At 37.3% G+C, this 19,442-nt stretch overlaps 1 protein-coding gene across 3 annotated transcripts; it reads right to left on the bottom strand.

The window, feature by feature from the left end:
- Positions 1–534: 534 nt before the first annotated feature.
- Positions 535–19,019, bottom strand: LOC110676249 (proton-coupled amino acid transporter 1-like). 3 transcript variants are annotated; one of them, XM_021843400.1, is made up of 6 exons: positions 18,890–19,019; positions 18,808–18,852; positions 2,273–2,658; positions 1,591–1,803; positions 904–1,531; positions 535–841 (listed from the first exon to the last, which is right to left on the bottom strand). In XM_021843400.1, the coding sequence occupies exons 3-6, from the start codon at positions 2,648–2,650 to the stop codon at positions 567–569; spliced, it is 1,494 nt and encodes a 497-aa protein (XP_021699092.1). In that variant the 5' UTR covers positions 2,651–2,658; positions 18,808–18,852; positions 18,890–19,019; the 3' UTR covers positions 535–566. The 3 variants fall into 3 exon arrangements, with proteins under 3 accessions (XP_021699092.1, XP_021699084.1, XP_021699087.1); XM_021843392.1 differs by having other exon boundaries at positions 18,627–19,019; XM_021843395.1 differs by having other exon boundaries at positions 18,808–19,019.
- Between the last annotated feature and the right edge of the window lie 423 nt (positions 19,020–19,442).

Raw genomic sequence — 19,442 nt, 5'->3', positions numbered from 1 at the left:
AATTCTCAAGCAAATGGATCATTAAAATAACCAAAACGGCCGCTATGGAAAGCATAGATAGCGCCACCGTAGCCTTGTGTGTTTGACAGAACAGCGATGCTGTCACAACGTTAAATCCCATATACAGTGGCGCCTTTGTTTTGATGCGGTGAGCACTGACAAAATCTACCTTCAATGATCCACTCCCAGAGAATTTTCACCAGTTTCCTTACCGGATTATTTCAAAAAGCTATTAGAATGATGCCTGAATCAATTAGAGTTTTTTTCCTTGAAGAATTACTGATGGTTTTTATCCTAAAAAATCTTGTAATCCCAACCAAGAGAACTTACAAACTTTTTCCAATCCAATTCAGGATTCTTCAAACCGCATGGATTCGCTACTTAGCAAACAAATTGAACAATTTTGCTAATTTTTAAAGAAAAAAGAAAGGTGGGTGTCCTCTTAGATAATGAATAAATATAAAAAGAAACATAAAGTTTTGAGATTGAAAGGTGTCCCTGTAGGAGTTTCTTTCCCGAAAGAACACATTTGAACATTCTTAAAAAAGTATATATGTATCACAAACCTACTGAAGGTGTCTTATCGCACCCAAACTTTCGATGGTTCCGGTAACGAAAATGAACGACGCTAGCAACAATATTAAAATATTCTTAGTCCACACAAAAACGCTTATACTGCTGCTCGGTCCTGCTCCCGGCGCTTCCACAGGACACTCCTTTTCGGCAAGCCCCAAAATCAGCTCCAGTATCGGTGGAAACACCAAGGCCAATGATGTCGAGCATAATGCCCCGATCAGTGAGATTAACGCTCCAACGTTGAGAATACTTTCTGCGATGGCAACTGGAACGAGAAGAGGGAAGTTGATGAACAGTGTTGCCAGTAGTAACATAACGGACACTCACAGGTTACCAAAACCATAAACGTCCTGAAAGCCAAATCAACCAACACTGGATGATTTTTACCGAAGTTGATTTTTTTCACCACCGAGGGCAGCATGATCTGGATGGCGATGAAGAACTGTAGAGCGTACCCAAGCAGGATCCCGAATGAGACCATAACTTTTACACTCTGTGCCAGGATTTCATCGTGCGGGATGTTCAGTGTCAGACTGCTTTTGACGTCATCACCCCATTTGAGATACCCCACAAAGCCCAACCCGGTGAAAATGAATGTGACAATGGCCATTCCTACGTTGAGCACTCCGAGCGGCCGTCCAAAGTCTTCCGGGGTTTTCATGGCATTCTGAAGCGGCAGGACTAGAGCGATGCCTTCGAAGGCGAAAATGGCCGTTCCGAAGTAGAGCGGTAGCTGATGCCAACTAGAGAAGTAGTTGCGTTCACTGATCGCGGGGAGATCCTGCACGGCGTAATAGGCTGTTATGCAAATACCGAGGATCATGCACGCGTTGGCCAGAGTCATACACCAGGCCAAGTATTTGAAGTTTCGGATTAGAGAGGGAAGTAGGATCGGCACCAGAATGATGAGCATGTGCAACCGAATGTCCAGGTGAATCCCGTAGAAGTCGTAGATCTGAAATGATCTAGATCAATTAGTTCTAAGGGTAAATTTCATCGCTTTGGAAGTCCCACTTGTTTCAAGTTGTTACTTATGAATCCGAAGTACACAGTACAAAACCCTAGCTGGGTGACGCAGATGAAAATGTTCACGGCCAATCGCATCGCGCGGCTCCACCGTTGAAATCGTACCGGCCCATACTCGAAGCAGAGCTCAACCGTTTCCGCAAAATCTGGATACTTGTTCGATGCGGGTAATTTCGATTTGATTTTCTTCGACGCGATCAACTGAAATAGAAGAACAATGTTGCTGTTTAACTGGTGATCGATTTCGATCTAATGATGTGAACGATTCCGGTCTTGCATGAATGGAATGCCGGGAATACCATAGCCACAGACAAGCAGACGTAACAATTTTAACTGATTGCGAAAAAACTCATAAACATATCATGCAGTTTGAATGCGCGCATGATTTTAAGTTACTCAAGCTTTCGAAAGCATTCTCAATCAAGCGAATGTTTTTGAAAATTCCTGAGGGACTGATTTGGAAGAAGTGAGAACCCGCTATTAAACAAAATAAAAAAAATATGAAAGCCCCTGGCGATGATGGAATTTTTTTACATCCTCATCAAGAAACTTCCAGAGAGTACCTTATTTGTCTTTGTTATCACTCTTAGTTTATATATTTAACAAATGTTTTCAGTTGTTAATAGTTACGTCTGTTTGTCTGCTTCTCAACCTTACTTTGTTCACCTACCAACAGATGCTGACTGTGAATACACGTGACCCCGAGCAGGACGGTCAATATGGGGGACACGAGTATGCCGCCGTTGTAGAACGCTTGGCCCATGGCGTACAAACCCGGGCCGACGTTGCCTTTGAAGATGTGCATGATGGTTTCCAAATAGTTTGTCGGGTGGTCGGAATCGATGCCATGTCCACCACCTCCTCCTCCTCCTCCACTGTCTGAGGGAATGCCATTTTGTGTTTTGCCACCCTCCGATGGTGAACCATTTTTGGCGCCTTCGACGTCGTTTAGTTCGAACGCTTGATTCACTTGCCCCGCGTTGACTTGGCTCTTTTGAATCGCTGCCAATCTGTCGATGGCCTGTTGTGGTTCGGAAGTGGCGGTCATTCTTAATGCTGTCAAAGAATTATCACATTAGTTATGAGTACACAAAGGGAAATGTCATCAGTTTTTGTTCATCATTGGCGTAATCTACGCTCAATAGATTAAACAGTTCACAAATATTTTTTCTCAATTTCCTCAACACTTATCAAATAAAAGCTTTAAACTTTGCTCTTCCATTTGGTGTATATCCGTAAGAGTTACATCTGGGGCGTTAGAATTTAAGATTGATTCATAATTCAAAATCTATAGGAACAGAATTGGAATTGGAAGAAGACGAAGAAGAAGAAGAAGATGATGCTCAGTCAGGTCCAAAGAAATGATAAAGTTTGTGCATTGAATACAACAATAGTTTTAAATCATGCGAGAATTTCAGAAAATATGCATCTTTAGATCTAACAGTATAACCTTTTTGAAAGCAGTACATGACACATGAATTTAAGATGTAAAGATACATGAGTTCGAAGGGCATTGTAGTGGAAGACCGCTTTGAAGAACTCTATGAAGTTATCTCTGGAAATTTCTTTTGAGAGCTATGTGCAGGATTCCACGTCTCGGTTTTAAATCATCACCACCTAGAAAGCTGAAAATTTTACAGAACACTTCTTTTATGACATGCAGTGTTGATAGACTCACACTCAAATCTCAATCAATACACTCTCCCGTGAGAGCAAAAACATTAGAGATCTGCTTCGCAAATCTCACGCTTGAGAATTTGAGGTAAAATCTCTCAATCAACTCAAACCGTAAAAAGTGATTCAGTCGCAAAACCCGAATGTTGTTGTTTACGTTAGAAAGGATTACTATAATTTTACCAGACTAACAAGAAATTATTGCCGTGTGTGAGTAAAGGCTCCCCCAGATCTGAGCGACTTTTTACGGCGACAGCGACAAACAATCGCCACGATTTCGCTTATTTTTCGCTGCATGCACTGTTTGATGAGCGCGTCTAAGCCTTAGCGACGCGATTTTGCAGCGATTCGCGTCGTGTCAGTCAAGATGGTTCCATAGAATAGTGCTTGCAGCGACACAACAACGAAATCGCGACGATTTTTTGTCGCTGTCGCCGTAAAAAGTCGCGTAGATTTGGGGGAGCCTTAAATTGTGGAAATACGAGACAATGAGTCAAACAGGTGAGCCAACTCATCCATGATGTTTTGACTGCTGAGTTGCGTGATTCACAACTCATGCAACTCATGTGGGCTTCGTGGCCGTGCGGTTAGTGTTACCAAGCATTTAGCCGCATCGCGTCAAGGAGTGTGGGTTCGATTCCCGCTTCAGTCCGGAAAACTTTTCGTCAGGAATGTATTTGGACTGTGCCACTGGGCGTTGCATGCTAGTCCGTTGTCTAGTGTGATGCTTTCTTCAAAGGACAAATCGTCCACTGGAAGCACTAACGTGTCGGTGTCTTTTTAAAAATCTTAAGCGTGAGTTATGAGAAATTGAGTTTTTCACAACACTGATGGTAAGGATAGTAAGGAAGATATAGGAGATTAGATCTTCAACCCCTTCTAAATTTTGCCCCCTGTTCATTGTATTCTATTCCACAACCGAAACTTAACTAAGTGAACACATTTTCATCGAATATTTTTTAGTTGTGAACAAAAAAAACTACTTCTGACGATGATTACAATGACGGATTCTTGAACATTAGGAGGAAAATAACCATAATCGTTTTGCAAATGTTCAAAACTACAGTGACTCAATCTCATTTTCGTACGGGGCACTGTTTTCATATCAAGTTGGTATAAATCTTTTAAATGGTGCATGGACTTCGATATACTTTATCAATAATGAAGGTTATAGGTGTCATCTATTGTTTGACAATGACAAACTGTGTTCATTTGCTTAACCCATAAACGCCCGAATTATTTCACATTTGTAGTAATCACTTGATACTTTCTGGAGTATCGCAATATGATAAGAGAATGCTAAAACCGTCATTTAAATGGAAATCTACGGTCACATTTTGTTACAGTACACAGTGGGTCTTATGTACGCAAAATATAAAAAAAAAATCTTTGATTATTTTCGCAAATGTTTGAAGGTGGTATGGTGCATTCAAAAGTGACAAGATATTATGACAAACATAATGTAAACGGTAATAACATGTTACCATAAATACAAATAACAAAAATAGATTTAGTTGAAAACTACACCACAAAATGATGCTGAATGTGACATGTGTACAAAGCACACACAAGAACATACACATTCATGCACAACACATACTCGTTTTGCACATACAAACATACATACATTCATCCACATATAACCGCAGTATTCGCATTCTCCACCTTTATTTCACGCCAGCCTCGTTAGTATCAAATGGTTACGGGGTACATACTTATAAAACTTTCCACGAATATGATAATTTTTGTCGTAATAAAAACCACTAAGGATTTAGTAGTATTCCAAGATATTGACATATTGTTTCTACAAGGTTCTTGAAGGTTTCTCAAAGGATTCCCTCAGTATTCTCAAAGAATATCACAGAATCCTAATTGGAATTTTTCCAGGATGCTCATGAAAAAAAATACACACGGAATTCCCATAAGGTTCACAATTCCCGCAGTATTTCTACACAATTGCCAAAGAATTCTTACAGGTTTCACACAAAATTCACATAGAATTCTCACATGAGTCTTTCTAATAAGACCAATCCAAATTCCCCAACTATTTCTACGAGATTCTCTCAGGTATACTAACAGTTTGCGATATAACTATAAGATAAGATTTCCACAGGACCTTCACAAGAATCCCAGCATTCGCGTAAGATTCCCAATGTATTTTAAAACTTTTTGCTCACTATTTCCGTAGAATTTTTAAAACATTAGCACTGTCTTTCAGCATAACTCCAACAGGATTCCCACAATATATCATTGGGTTGCCATCTAACAATTCCCACTGGAATGCCAGAATCCTTACTGGAATACAAGCATCTACACTAGAATCTCAAAATCGGCACTGAAAATCCATGATCTATGCTTGAATCCAGGATCCACACTGGAATTGAAGGATCCACACTGGAAACTCAAACACTCCACTGGTATCCCCATATCGCACTGAATATTCCAGGATCCTCAGTGAATTCCCAGAATCCTCACGGGATTCCCAGAATCCTCACGGGATTCTGCACTGGAAATCCTCGATCCTCATTGGCATCCCAAAACATATTCTTAAATCTCAGAATTCACTCTGAAATTCCAGGAATCCACACTGACTTCCGGCACAGGATCCATTCTATAATTGTTCAGGAATCTCTAATTTGCAAACCACGCTTCTTACAGTATACGACGAGCGCGGTGATGCCGATAAGAGCTCTTAACAAAACAGATATGTTTTATGCTGACAGCGCAACCTAGTAGAAAAAATCTGAATTAGAAAACTTGTCATTGGACTGCCCTTAAGGTCTTTCACAACTTTGCCAAAGATACCAACCATCCATTTTGTCTAAAAAATTTACTGTATTCAAAAATGTTACTGATCTCAAAATAGATCACTGGGCGTTCGAGGCATCTGATCTCAAAATAGATCACTGGGCGTTAAAGGGTTAAATCTTTGGAATAATGGAAAAGTATTGAGATTGTGTCTATAATTGACCCAATTCCATATTCGTACACCTAACAAAAAAGAAATATACAGCATTCAAAACTAATTTTTAATGGACTAGATGATTACCTAAGCTCTTCGTTGTGTTGTTCAGATGCAGTAGAATACATTTGGAAAATTTAAAAGCGGACATATTTGAAACTAAAATAAATTTAAGAAAAATACCAGTTTTCCAATGTTTTTTGCTAAAATATTCGGTAAGTCGAACAATAAATTGCATTTTTTTCAACATCACTTCCTTAAGAATGATAACTGCGAATATTGCACAAGTTTCAAAAAATTATAATCAGTTTTAGAGTAGCTAGGAGTGGATATCGACAACTTATACTTTTGAATCTTAGGTAGTATAACATTTATAACAAATCCAAAACCAAAAATTTTAGTCAATTTCTTTATGTTTGGCTCCTAAATGTATATACATAATCCATAGTTAATGTTCCTATCAAAACATTGCGTAATTATCATTTTTAATTTACATTTTACTACCAAACATGATTATAGAGATTTAAAGAATAAATATTATTGCCATAACCGCAACACAAACGTTTTTTAAAATGATGAAAACAACAGGATATATTCTATTAAATAGTATATCAATGCTCTCTGCTCATTCAAGTTATTTTGTATTTTTCTTATAAAATCAATAAATTGGGTGCTATTTTGAATATTATTTCAAAGAATATTACGATATTACGATGACATCAATTATGTGGAGGTATGTACAGCGTAGTTTAGGGTACTTTATTGTAAAACGAAGTTCGTAGTTCAAATTATTTTTAAAGACAAATTCAAAATTAACATTTACCTTTTGTTTAGAATGAAAATTTGATATACATTGATTAAACATATCATTTTATAAGAGTTTTGAACTTATGGCATTACAGTTTTCTGAACTCAAAAGAGATAAAAACTGTTTATGATTTCTGTAAACTATATATATTTCAACTAAATTTCTATCAGAGCTTACGAGTATAATCTATAGATTGGATCAAATGACAAAAATAAACGTTATTGTTCGAATTATAGGATTTAATAGCAAAAATCATTGGAAAACTGGCATTTCTCATAACTTTACCTAAATTTCATATATGTCCACTAATAAATTGTCCAAATGTATTTCACTACATCTGAACATCATAATAAAGCATTTCAGCAACCAAATAGAGCTTCTTAATTTAGTTTTGAACGTTGTGCGTATGAATTTTGGTAGGTGTATGAATATGGAATTGGGTGAATTTTAGACATCAATTCAATACTTTTCTATTAATCCGAAGATGAATGTGAATGGAAACATTTTGTGATTGGCAAACAATAGATAACACCTGTTACCTTCAATGTGGATAAAGTATTTGTAGCTCAATACTTCATTTAATGGTTTTTTACTAACTTGATGTGGAAACAGTATCCTGTACGAATATGAAATTGGGCCACTGTAGTTGTTTCGCTCAATACCGAAGCAATAATCATGGAAATTTATCATTGCACTTGCTAAATGGAATGCAGTGAAATAATTTTCATTATACCAGATAGCATTTTCCAAAATTGGAACAAAACAACGGGTTTTTAATTTTTGATTATGGTTGATGATTCCTAATCTAGTAGATCCGAAATAGTAGTTTACAAAACAAACTGCAAAAAAGATGATTTGTACAGCACCAGTAGTACAATTATCTAACGAGGCTTGTCGAGTTGGATAGTTACGACGAGTGTTGTAAAAACCGAGTTCTGCAACAAGTTGCGTGCAATATTTTTTTTTTTGCAATTTCGTAGAAGACCACTTGAGGGTATCAAAAATCATATCAGGATGCATTCACCATTATTTTTCAACTACTAAAAATATTTGTGTAATGATTCATTACATAACTCAAAATAGTTGCGTAATGAAAAAGCGTTACGTAATATTCATTACTCAACTGCTTTCAGCGCAATTTACTATATACTATCTAAACATCTGTGCGAAGCTTGTGGTAACGCTTTTTTTGTGAACTATTTTATTTGATCTCTATATTCAAGAATTGAAACCGTTTAGTATCCATCAAAACTGTAGCCGGTTCTTCAGGAAATTACGTGGTCATATCCGGTAATTTCTTAACGGTCCTCTTCATATATAAGGTTGAATATCAGATCTTAATAATTTATGCAGATTAATATGATTGTCATTGCAAATAAATAAAAATAACTTAGCATGTCCCAAAATACAACCCTTTTTTACGCGACCTGACCCAGTGACCTACTGGAACTACTCAACTGCTAGCTTCAATAAACTAGATATGTGTACGAGTATACTGACAAAAAAAAAATGAATCCGTTGAGTATTCGCCGAGCGATGAGGGTTTAAGTTTTTTTTACTTTCACTCAGGCCTATTAGTACGAGTTAAAACATATATTGTTCTCTCGTATATCGATGAAACAATAGTAACATTCGAGTTCTTCATTTTTGGGCTAGAGGTAAAGGGGCTCGTGGCATTCGGGTTAGTGTCATTTGGGATAATGTTATAATCCAAAAAAGATTGACCCTGATTCTTGATTCAATCAAGCGTTCTCGACGAAAAACTTCACGACGAGCTTCAAAGTTTGTCAAAAAGTTCGAGATTTGCAAAAGTGCAAATCGTGAATTTTGAAATATCTCCGGCTGCAGATGACCAATGATCAAATTCGACACAGATTCTAAAAGTGGAAGAGTTTTTTAGGACTTGTGAAAAAATGATGCTGCTAGTAGAGAGTAAACAGAGTGTAATCCTTTTGCTTAAATTCCTAACGATGTTTAACGTGACTTTTCCAACTGTTGAGAAAACTTTCTCAACAAAGTTTAAGACTAGAATCGAATGCAGTTTATAGATCAGCAGATTATGTAATATAATTTAGGACAGATTTCTTCACCTTCGCTTAAGCTATCAACCAGGTTTACCCATATGGTTAAACTAGGTTTAAGGCCTAAGAGGTGGTGAAGAATCCGCTTATTAATTATTTAATATTAAATTTTAAAATGACTAACGATCACACTGCAAGGCTAGTAATGTTTAAGTGTCTTGAATATAGGAACTTTTGATACATTTAGCTTGGAGAAAGAGATCAGACAGGAAACAGAAAGAGGCCGAAAATAGACCAAACAGGAAACAAAAACGTAATGTAATAAGAACCAGAAGATCTTTTTTGTAATTCATCATGTCTTTCCGACAGTATATTTGTTTGTATTTTTTGATTCTTTTTTGTAGGAATTTCGTCAGAACTCAGGTATTTTCCAAAACATTCAGAGCTTATTCCGAAGATAAGCTTATTTCGAAGAAGTTCATTAAGTGATTATTTTTCGAGGAGAATTTTCATAAGGAAATCCTCCAAGTATTTTGTTTCTGTATCTCAAAAATATAACCTGTAGTTTTACAAGTATAACCATAACAATTACCGTAGAGATTCAATTTCTTTAAAGATTCGTTTAGATATTTTAAGGAAGTTTGAAGTCCCCAAGGAGTTTATGGTGATTTCTCCATCGATTTCCTTAGTATGTCCTCCAGGATTTACGTTAAGAACATCTTCAAAACATATTTGTAAGATCTCCTAGAATACAACTGGAGAATTCGGTTGAAGGATTAGTGGAAAAATATTTAGGGGAACTGGAGAAAATCATCAAATCATCTTCTAAAAAATCGCTAGAGGAATTTATGGGAGAATTGGAAGAGAAATCTCTATGAGGATTTCTAGAGGGATCCCTGTTTAAGTCCCTTAAAGTGTTCCAGACAAATCACTAGAAGATTTCTCGATGTTTTCCCTCGAGACATGTTAGATGAAAGACTTGAAGAACCCATTGAATAGCCGCGTTCAAGTCATTGATTTTTTCTTTGGAATCTGTAGAATTGCATCAGAATTCACTGCAATGCAAATAAGACTAAAAGAGACTTTAGATACACATTTTGATTGAACTAGAGACCTTAGAGACCTTCCTTGAAAAATAAAGGCCAAGTTTCTAGATAAAAACATGCTACCAGCCATACACTAATATCTTCAACTCAAATATGTTAAATGAATATGTATGTTTAACAACTTGTACATAAAAACAGAAAAAGAATAACAATAGAATGCTGAAGAAACAAATGTAGCATCATCCTTCATTGAGCGTTGAAGAATGAGTTTTTACTATGGGATTGTATTTCAAATAATCCATCTGACATAATGTAGTCCTTATGAATAAAATAACATGAACTAATTATAAATAACACAAACATGAACAGTCAGTTTCTACCAAAGTACTGCACGAAACGATTCCGAAGTGTTGTAATCGAAACGTTGAAATCAAACAGATGGAAGACTTCGTTGAACTTAGCAGTCATGAATCTTACAGGATCATGCTGTCCATAAAGAGTACTCCGACTTCCTAGACTAATGAAGTGACGCCTACGCAATGTTCGTACTGGTGCATATACATTTACATCAGCCAATAGGGAAGGAGAGTCGATTTCACCTTTCAACAGTTTGGAAACAAATGAGGTTTGAGCAACATGTCGCCTGTTCTCCAAGGTCTCGATTCCAATTAGGCGGCAACGGTCGTGGTACGGTGGCAAGTTTCTTGGATCGCGCCATGGTAGGTTTCTGAGAGCTCGGCGTACAAATTTCCTTTGGACAGATTCGATTCGCGTGATCCAGCTAGTGTGAAAAGGACACCACACAACTGCAGCAAATTCCAAAATAGGACGTACTAGAGCACAGTACAACGACTTTAGGCAGAGCGGGTCCTTGAACCCATCAGACACCTTCAACACAAAACCAAGTTGTCTATTTGCTCTGGAGATGACATAATAAGTTTGTACTTACATTACAGTACTAGCGTGCTTGGGACATATCTCAGAATTTCTCCTTAGTAATTTCCATATAAACCTACATTGTCTTTGGGCCACATCTTAATCACTACCAAGAAAGATGAAAATTTCACAGAACACTATTTTTATGGTAAGGATGGTAAGGAGCATATGGGAGATTGGATTTTCAAACATTTTTAAATTTTGAACCACCCTATTACTATAGCTATAAGTGTTCCTATTGTGACACAAGCGATATTAAATACATAGTTGTGTTTTTCATAGTTTCCATATTTAAAAACCAAGATAAAAAGTTCCAGATGCTCTGGCTTTATTTTTCGATTTCATACGAATATTTGTTCTTAGCTGTGCGGCCGTTGGTACTCCTACCCTATCTCCATTCGGATATTCCGACGGTTTTAGAATCAGAAGCTAGTTGACTAGATCATCAAATTATGTGTCTCTAGTAGATTTGGGATTGCTGAATCTTATGCCGATTTCAGAAATATTCCAGCACGTCACATTTTCGAGCTACAGATCGACAAAGTTGTATAAAACACTAGTTTTATCAGTGTTTACATGAAACTTAAAGTATGATTTATCAAACATTTAAAAACCTGATTCATCAAGCATGCAAAATAGGACGTCAACCTTCATGTATGATGTATTTTGGTTTAAGTTTCAAGATTGAATTTAGAATCAATCGATTTTTTCAATATGCTTGAAGTCTCCCTACAAATTTCTTCATTTCTCTTATATGGCAACAAAACATACTTTTCGAAACAGTCAAAAAACAACTTTTGAGCATTGAAAATATTATGAACTTTATTGATAAGTATTGTTTGACATTCTTCTTGGAATTACGTCCTCACTGGGACAGAGCCTGCTTCTCAGCTTGCACAGTAGGCCGTCCCTTATTTTTCGAAAATGTGAAATGTTATGAGTTCGTCATTGTAGAGTGCTCGTTTTGGTAAGAAAAAAATCAGGTAAAAATTTGAAGTCTGTTCGTGGTCCCCTAACGGCTCTGAAGGTAGATTACATCGCTAAATTGAGCTCGTGGCTCTAGTTCTCGCAACATGAGTATGAAAATTCATTAGTGACAAATTCTCCTGCACGCGTTGATAGTCAGCACAGAAGTTTATTTTCTTCACTAGAGCAGCGAGCTCGATTTTTCGATGTCATCTACCTTCAGGGCCGTTTGGGGACCACTTAGCGTCCACTCACGGACTTCAAATTTTTACCTGATTTTTTCTTAACAAATCGAAAACTTTACAATGACGAACTTAGAACATTTCACATTTTTGAAAAAATAAGGCACGGTCTATCCCACAGATATTAACTGAGAGCTTTCATTAGGGGCCGTCCATAAATGACGTAGCATTTTTTCACTGATTTTTTACACCCCCTCCCCCCTCGTAGCATTTCGTCACAAACGCTGGTACCCCCCTTTGGAAAATACGTAGCATATCAAGAACCCCCCCCCCTCTATATTTTTTTCTACTCGATTTCCTTAGTGACTGGGTTGAAACAAAAAATTGGAATGCAGAAGTTCAATACAATGTTTGATATTTTTTACTATCTGAAATGTAATGATAATCTAATCTTACAGTTCGATAAACAGAAGCGCTCAAAAGTAATTTGGAAATCAGTTTTGAATAAACATTTTCCTGTTTAAGTTACATCATTTTGGTTTCCAGTTTCATATAAGCTACTAAATTATGTTACTTTTTCTGTTGACAAGTTTACTATAGAAAATGTGAAAAAAAAGTTTGATTAGATTGATATAGCTGGATACTGTCGAGTTACGGTGCAATATATTGAACATAAATTTCGTTATATTAGATGATTGTTTTTAATTATTCTTTGTTATGAAAATGATTTCAATGAAAATGATCAACAAAATATATTAATTTAAAATGAATCATCGTCATATCCAAGTTCAAATCCATTTGCTAGATAAATAAAAGATTACACTTGAAATTTTTAAAATGTTTAGAAAATTTTAGAAATTATTATACAAATTATTCATCTCTATTAATATTTCAGTCAACTTCTTTATCGTTTCCATACTGAAGTAATCTTACACAACCTAAATTAAAACAGTTAAATAATAAAAATTCATCAAATTACCGAGTTATTAGGAAAATTGAATGATAGGGCAATTTCGATAACACTCGAATCTGTTGTCCTCGTTAATGCTCTGGCTATTTCATCAAGAGCATTGATAAATCAAAACAAATCGATGAGAGATCTCCTGCAACATTAAATGCATAAATTCACGGAATAAATATCTTGTTTTAATGTAATATTTTCCTAAAAGAGCATATTTTATTTCCTTGAAGCTTTATTTCTTTCCAACAGAAAATATGAATAAAAATAAAACGGCTGGCTCTATGTCTTGTTAACAAATAGGAAAACAATGTACTCCAAGTAGTTAAAGCATTGATTTTTAATTAATTTATTGAACTTTTATTTTGTTTATTTATAAATTTATTGATTCAGACATGAATATAATATAATATCCACATAATCATTTAAAGCTTCAAAACATCTGTTTGATTGCATTTATCAAGAAAATCTAAAATTTCATAGATATTTTTTCAATCTTGTCATATGAATGTTTGTAGCTGAATCATCATTTTATAACCCAAGTTTAGAAGTCAAAAAAAAAGTTTAATAAAATATAATTGTATGTCATTTTTTTCAGCCCCTCTCTTTTTACCGACATGAATTAAAATGCTACGTCCACTAGCTAGGACCCCTCCCTCCCTCTCGTCACACTTCGTCACAAATTCATGAAGACCCCCCTCCCCCCTAAAAAGCTACGTCATTTATGGACGACCCCTTACCAAAGTTGCCATTTTCGCATTCGTATATCGTGTGGCATATACGATTATACTCTATGCCCAGGGAAGTCAAGGAAATTTCCATTACGATAAGATCCTGGACTGACCGGGAATCGAACCCAGACACCTTCAGCATGGCTTTGCTTTGTAGCCGCGGACTCTAACCACTCAGCTATGGAAGGCCCCTTACGCACCAAATGTACCATGTACAAAACGCTCATAAGACCGGTAATCCTCTACGGGCATGAAACGTGGACGATGCTCGAGGAGGACCTGTAAGCACTTGGAGTCTTCAAACGCCGGGTGCTTAGGACGATCTTTGGACGGTATGCAGGAAAACGTTGTGTGGAGGCGAAGTACTAAACAACGAGCTCGCCCAACTGTATGCGGAAGGAAGCCAAAGATGGAAGGATACATTAGGCATGGCATGTTGCAAGATTGCTGGACAACAACCCTGCAAAGATGGTGCTCGCTTCAAATCTGGTTGGTAGAAAAAGGTGTGGAATGCAGCGAGCTAGGTGGGCGGATCAAGTGCATAATGATTTGACGAGCGTAAGGCAGAACCGAGGAGGGAGAAATGCGGCCACGAACCAAGCATTGCAGCGTGAAGTTTGTGATTAACTTGATGATACTAGAAACAGAGTTCATGTAAAATACATGAATATGAATGTTATATCCTTGATAAATTTTTAGCTCCAGTGTTAGGCGACAAGGCAGCGATCCATGAAGTCTTCAATGATTAAACATTAAACACATCGTCCATTATCCCATTCGCATTCACGAAAGAGTTCAGTTATTGATCTTACATTGAAAAGCTCCAAATAAGTATAGATACAATTATTCGAGCTCCTGCCTTGCATTGCCTGAAAAAAAAACGCTTCGAAGAGAGCCTTTCTTCGAATTCGTGCACGATGTGTTAGAAACAGTTTTGGGGCCTTCCTTAACCGAGTGGTTAGAGTCCGCGTCTACAAAGCAAATCCATGCTGAAAGTGTCTGGGTTCGAATCCCAGTCGGTCCAAGATCTTTCCGTAATGTAAATTTCCTTGACTTCCCTGGGCATAGAGTATCATCGTACCTGCCACACGATATACAAATGCGAAAATGGCAACTTTGGCAAAGAAAGCTCTCAGTTGATAACTGTGGAAGTTGCCATAAGAACACTACGCTGAGGAGCAGGCTCTGTCCCAGTGAGGACGTAATGTCAAGAAGAAGAAGAAGAAAAAGAAGTGTTAAAAAAGTAATCAGAAAATTACTTCAGAAAATCTTATCATAAGAGCAATTCTCGCTGAAACTAGGCCGTCATCGGCACCCATCGTGAGAATTCCAATTTTATGTCACTGATCGCTAGTTTTCGATAAAACTTAAGGGTGGTCCTTTCTGTTTTCTCAAATTGGTGGACCCCTCGTACGCCAGCTAGCTGAACAGTTTGCGAAAAAGCCCATTTTTGATAAATCTTGGGTATTTCGTCACGTGATATGTCTCACATTTCGCTTGGAACACATAGCAAACTGAGTGGCATCGTATAGAGAAAGGATATAGCTTTCATTTGAAATCGAAAAAAATTTTGGCGGCCATTTTGAATTTGGCCGCCATCTTGAATTTTGATAGAAAAATCGTTTTTTCACCATTAGCGCACCGCTAGTTTTGAATTCTGAGATCACCATCAGAAAGCTGAGGAAAAATTGCGTAAGATAGGCTACAAAAACTAGGTGAGCAATGGTATTTACCCTATCAAATGAACGATTTTCTAAATCATGTTCTACGATTTTGACGCATATGGCGAATGCAATCAATACAAAAATCTTTTTTTTGTACTACAAAGAAACAAGTTTTCAATCTTTGGTGTTTTATCGAGTCGAGTAAAGAATATGAATATTATTTTAAGTTAAAAAATCGGGCGGCCATCTTGGATTTTGACGCCATCTTGGTTTTAAGTAGTAGAATGATTTTTCACCTTGTTAGCACTCAACAACTTTCTTTGTAGTACAAAAAAGGTTTTTGTATTGATTGCACTCGTCATATGCGTCAAATTCGTAGAACATGATTTAGAAAATCGTTCATTTGATAGGGTAAATACCATTGCTCACCTAGTTTCTGTAGCCTATCTTACGCAATTTTTCCTCAGCTTTCTGATGGTGATCTCAGAATTCAAAACTAGCGGTGCGCTAATGGTAAAAAAACGATTTTTCTATCAAAATTCAAGATGGCGGCCAAATTTAAAATGGCCGCCAAAATTTTTTCGATTTCAAATGAAAGTTATATCCTTTCTCTATACGATGCCACTCAGTTTGCTATGTGTTCCAAGCGAAATATGAGACATATCACGTGACGAAATACCCAAGATTTATCAAAAAAATGGGCTTTTTCGCAAACTGTTCAGCTAGCTGGCGTACGAGGAGTCCACCAATTTGAGAAAACAGAAAGGACCACCCTTAAGTTTTATCGAAAACTAGCGATCAGTGACATAAAACTGGAATTCTAACGATGGGTGCCGATGGCGGCCTGGTTTCAGCGAGAATTGCTCATAAAGTAAACAATTTGATCATGTGATAATTTTCGTGTAATTTTGCTTGAAAATCAGAATAACATACGTCTCCCATAAACGGCTACCAAATTTCATTGACCCGTCTGAATGTGCCGAAAACTAACTGAATTATTGACTTAAATTGTTTCAATAAGAATGATCTTCCTGCACTCAAGTGCAACCGTAAATTGTCAATTCACTGCCGGAACGGAGCTCTGCACAAACGACGACATTCTACATATAAATAGAAAGGTTGAAGAAAGTCGGCTGTGAGGATTCTGCTAACCGACCCGGAGCCCACTAATTCTAATGTGCCGGTAATGCCAATTTAAAACTTTGTTGTACGACGCGAATGAATCAAACAAAACAAACGTCTCGATACCTAAATGGGTTTTGCTGAGCGAGAGCGTTGAGTTTGACGATTACGCAAACGTGCTCGCCGCCACTCGATCCGGTTGGTTTGTCTGCGTCAGCACTTCCCAAACTGTGCATAAGTATCATGTATCAGGATTGAATTTTGACAAAATAATGCACCAAGACAAAACTTAATGTAGTAGAAAAACTGAATTTCAAATCATCTTGAAGTCTTCAGCGAGTTTGTTCATTGAGTAAAAAGGCTGAAGACCCCAACATTTTGCATGGTACATCAAACTGAGTGGTAAACACATACTTTTACAGGATGACTTAAATATCTATTTTAATGATTTTGTAAAGTTTTGAGATATTTTTCCGTCAACATTTTGCTAGTGCTTTTCAATGATTATTAGATTACGATTGATGCCATTTCAAAATGTAGTAAACAAAATCCAAAAAAATGTTTTTATTTTTTTTTATAAAAAATGCTACAAGATAAAATTAACTCATTGCCTTTCAAATAAGAATTTCAATTAGATTTGAAATCCCAGAGAAATGGTATAAACCTGGGAGGGAGGCACTAATACTACACACGAAATTTGACAATTTTTTTTTTCCAAACTGCAAGATAACTCCAGTTTGCCAACGACAATCAAAACAGGCTTGGTAAAAATGGCTAGTTTTCATTTGTTGTGTACCTTCGATCTTTCTGGACAAACATTGAAAAAGGCCCACAGTTTTCTATGCGTCTATTATCAGTTTTTATTGAAAACAGTAAAAAGATCCTCATTTCAATACGTTATATTCAATTAGAATAAACGGTGTTCTCGTGACGTTACTTTTGAATGAGCATGAATTGATTCTAACTCGATTTTTGCTACTTTTGATTAAATGTAAAAATATGCTTTGGCTAATTACGCGCTTTTATCATAATTGTCCATTGTTTAGGATCCGGGCTCACAGTGACAGTTCGTGACAGCAAAATCTCGGCTCACTGTGACATAGAGAAATTTTGCATTGGTTTCTCCCCAAAGGTATGAACAAAACACTTTTGTATGTTTCTAGGGGGAAAACCCAAACTTTTCACGGAAGTGTAGGTTCACACACTCGCACACAATTGGTAAGGACCAGAGTTGGGAAAAGTTCTGAGATTCACACTACAGTAGGCAAGCGTAGCGAATCACAGCCACCGGAGCCAGTGAAACTCATGCGTATCGCTGCTGTAGGCAAAATGCCTTGAAAATAGCAAAACACCCGTTGCTAAGGGCAACCCAAACTACTGTAGAAAAATGTTCTATTTCCCGTTGCATTTCCCGTATTTGCAGCCTTCAATTGGGCTCCGCGCAAAAATCTTCCTGCCTCTTTCACTCTACCTTGAAATTTGTAAACAACAAGGCCAGTAAATGTCAAAATCCCATACGAAATCAAAACAGTTCAGAGGCCTATGACACTCCTGATTTAGAAAATTCATGTACCCAACATAGGCTACTTGATGAGTTTCACAATTTTGAACTACTGTATTAGGAGAGCCACGTGATTTTCGCAAAAACTCAAGCCTACTACTATTACCATTCCCAGCACTGGTAAGGACACCACGATCTCAAAAAGTTTGCGAACCTCTGTTCTGCGTCAGATAAAATCTGCATTGAAGAATAACCGGTTTATTGGAAGCAGTCAGTGCCCAGTCAATTTTCAAGTGGACAACGTGTGGCACGTGTTTGGGGCTAAGATTAAAAACTTATCGATTTCAATCGACTGTTGGGTGCTCGTTGAAAACAGTAGGCGTGTGTTTGAGATTGAAAGCTATCACGATTGTCAGCCGAACGTGTCTTCTTCTATTTTCACACCTCGTTTACCTTTATCTTTACCGCCTATTATCGGTGTCAAGAACTTATCTTCCTGAGACGTTTGATTGTGGCTTACAGATTTATCTCCAGTTGACTTGAGACAAACACATCTTGAACCTTGTAGACACGAATTAGAGCTAGATTGAACGCTAAACCGTTGGGCAAATATTGACAGCGGCAAACCTCTCACCGTGAACAGCTTGCTGCACTTCGCGCAGCCTCTACAAGTAGAAATTATGCACTTTACCGAGCAACTTTACGACTTTTCGCGTGGAAAATTTCTACAAACGACGCTTTCGACGGCCGCCCTCACAAACAAAAACCCGACCCAATCGAAACCACGATTGCTACGCGACTGAGATATGGGGACGAAATTGAGTCGAAGCAACTCGCTCATCTGTCTGTTGAACAGGTTGAACAAGACACGCTGCTGCCACCGGTTGTTCATTGCAAGCAAAGCGCGCGCGGAATGCAGCGTTAGTGGGTGGGTTCATTCATAGCCGGCACCTCTTTCGATGCCGTCGCCGCCGCCGCCTGCTCTAATGGTAGTTCATTCATCAAGTAAATGGACCGTTCAGGCAGCAGCCGCGGCCGACAACAGTTCACAGTGCTTTTATTTGCTCTACGAAGCGGTCATGAATTGTATTTTACATGAAAATTATCATCAGAAATAACTGAAAGTCAATATTTATACATACCTATTTTATGCAATTTGATTGAATTCCATGTTGCTACGATAATGGGGGTTCCAAAAAAATTGATCAGATAAAGTTAAGTACCTAGCGCTCATGCTAAATAAAAAGTTATCTTTCAAAAATTACATTG

Source organism: Aedes aegypti, chromosome 1, assembly GCF_002204515.2.
Source record: "Aedes aegypti strain LVP_AGWG chromosome 1, AaegL5.0 Primary Assembly, whole genome shotgun sequence".
Classification (NCBI taxonomy): Eukaryota; Metazoa; Arthropoda; class Insecta; order Diptera; family Culicidae; genus Aedes; species Aedes aegypti.
This window is presented reverse-complemented; position numbering and strand designations above follow the sequence as displayed.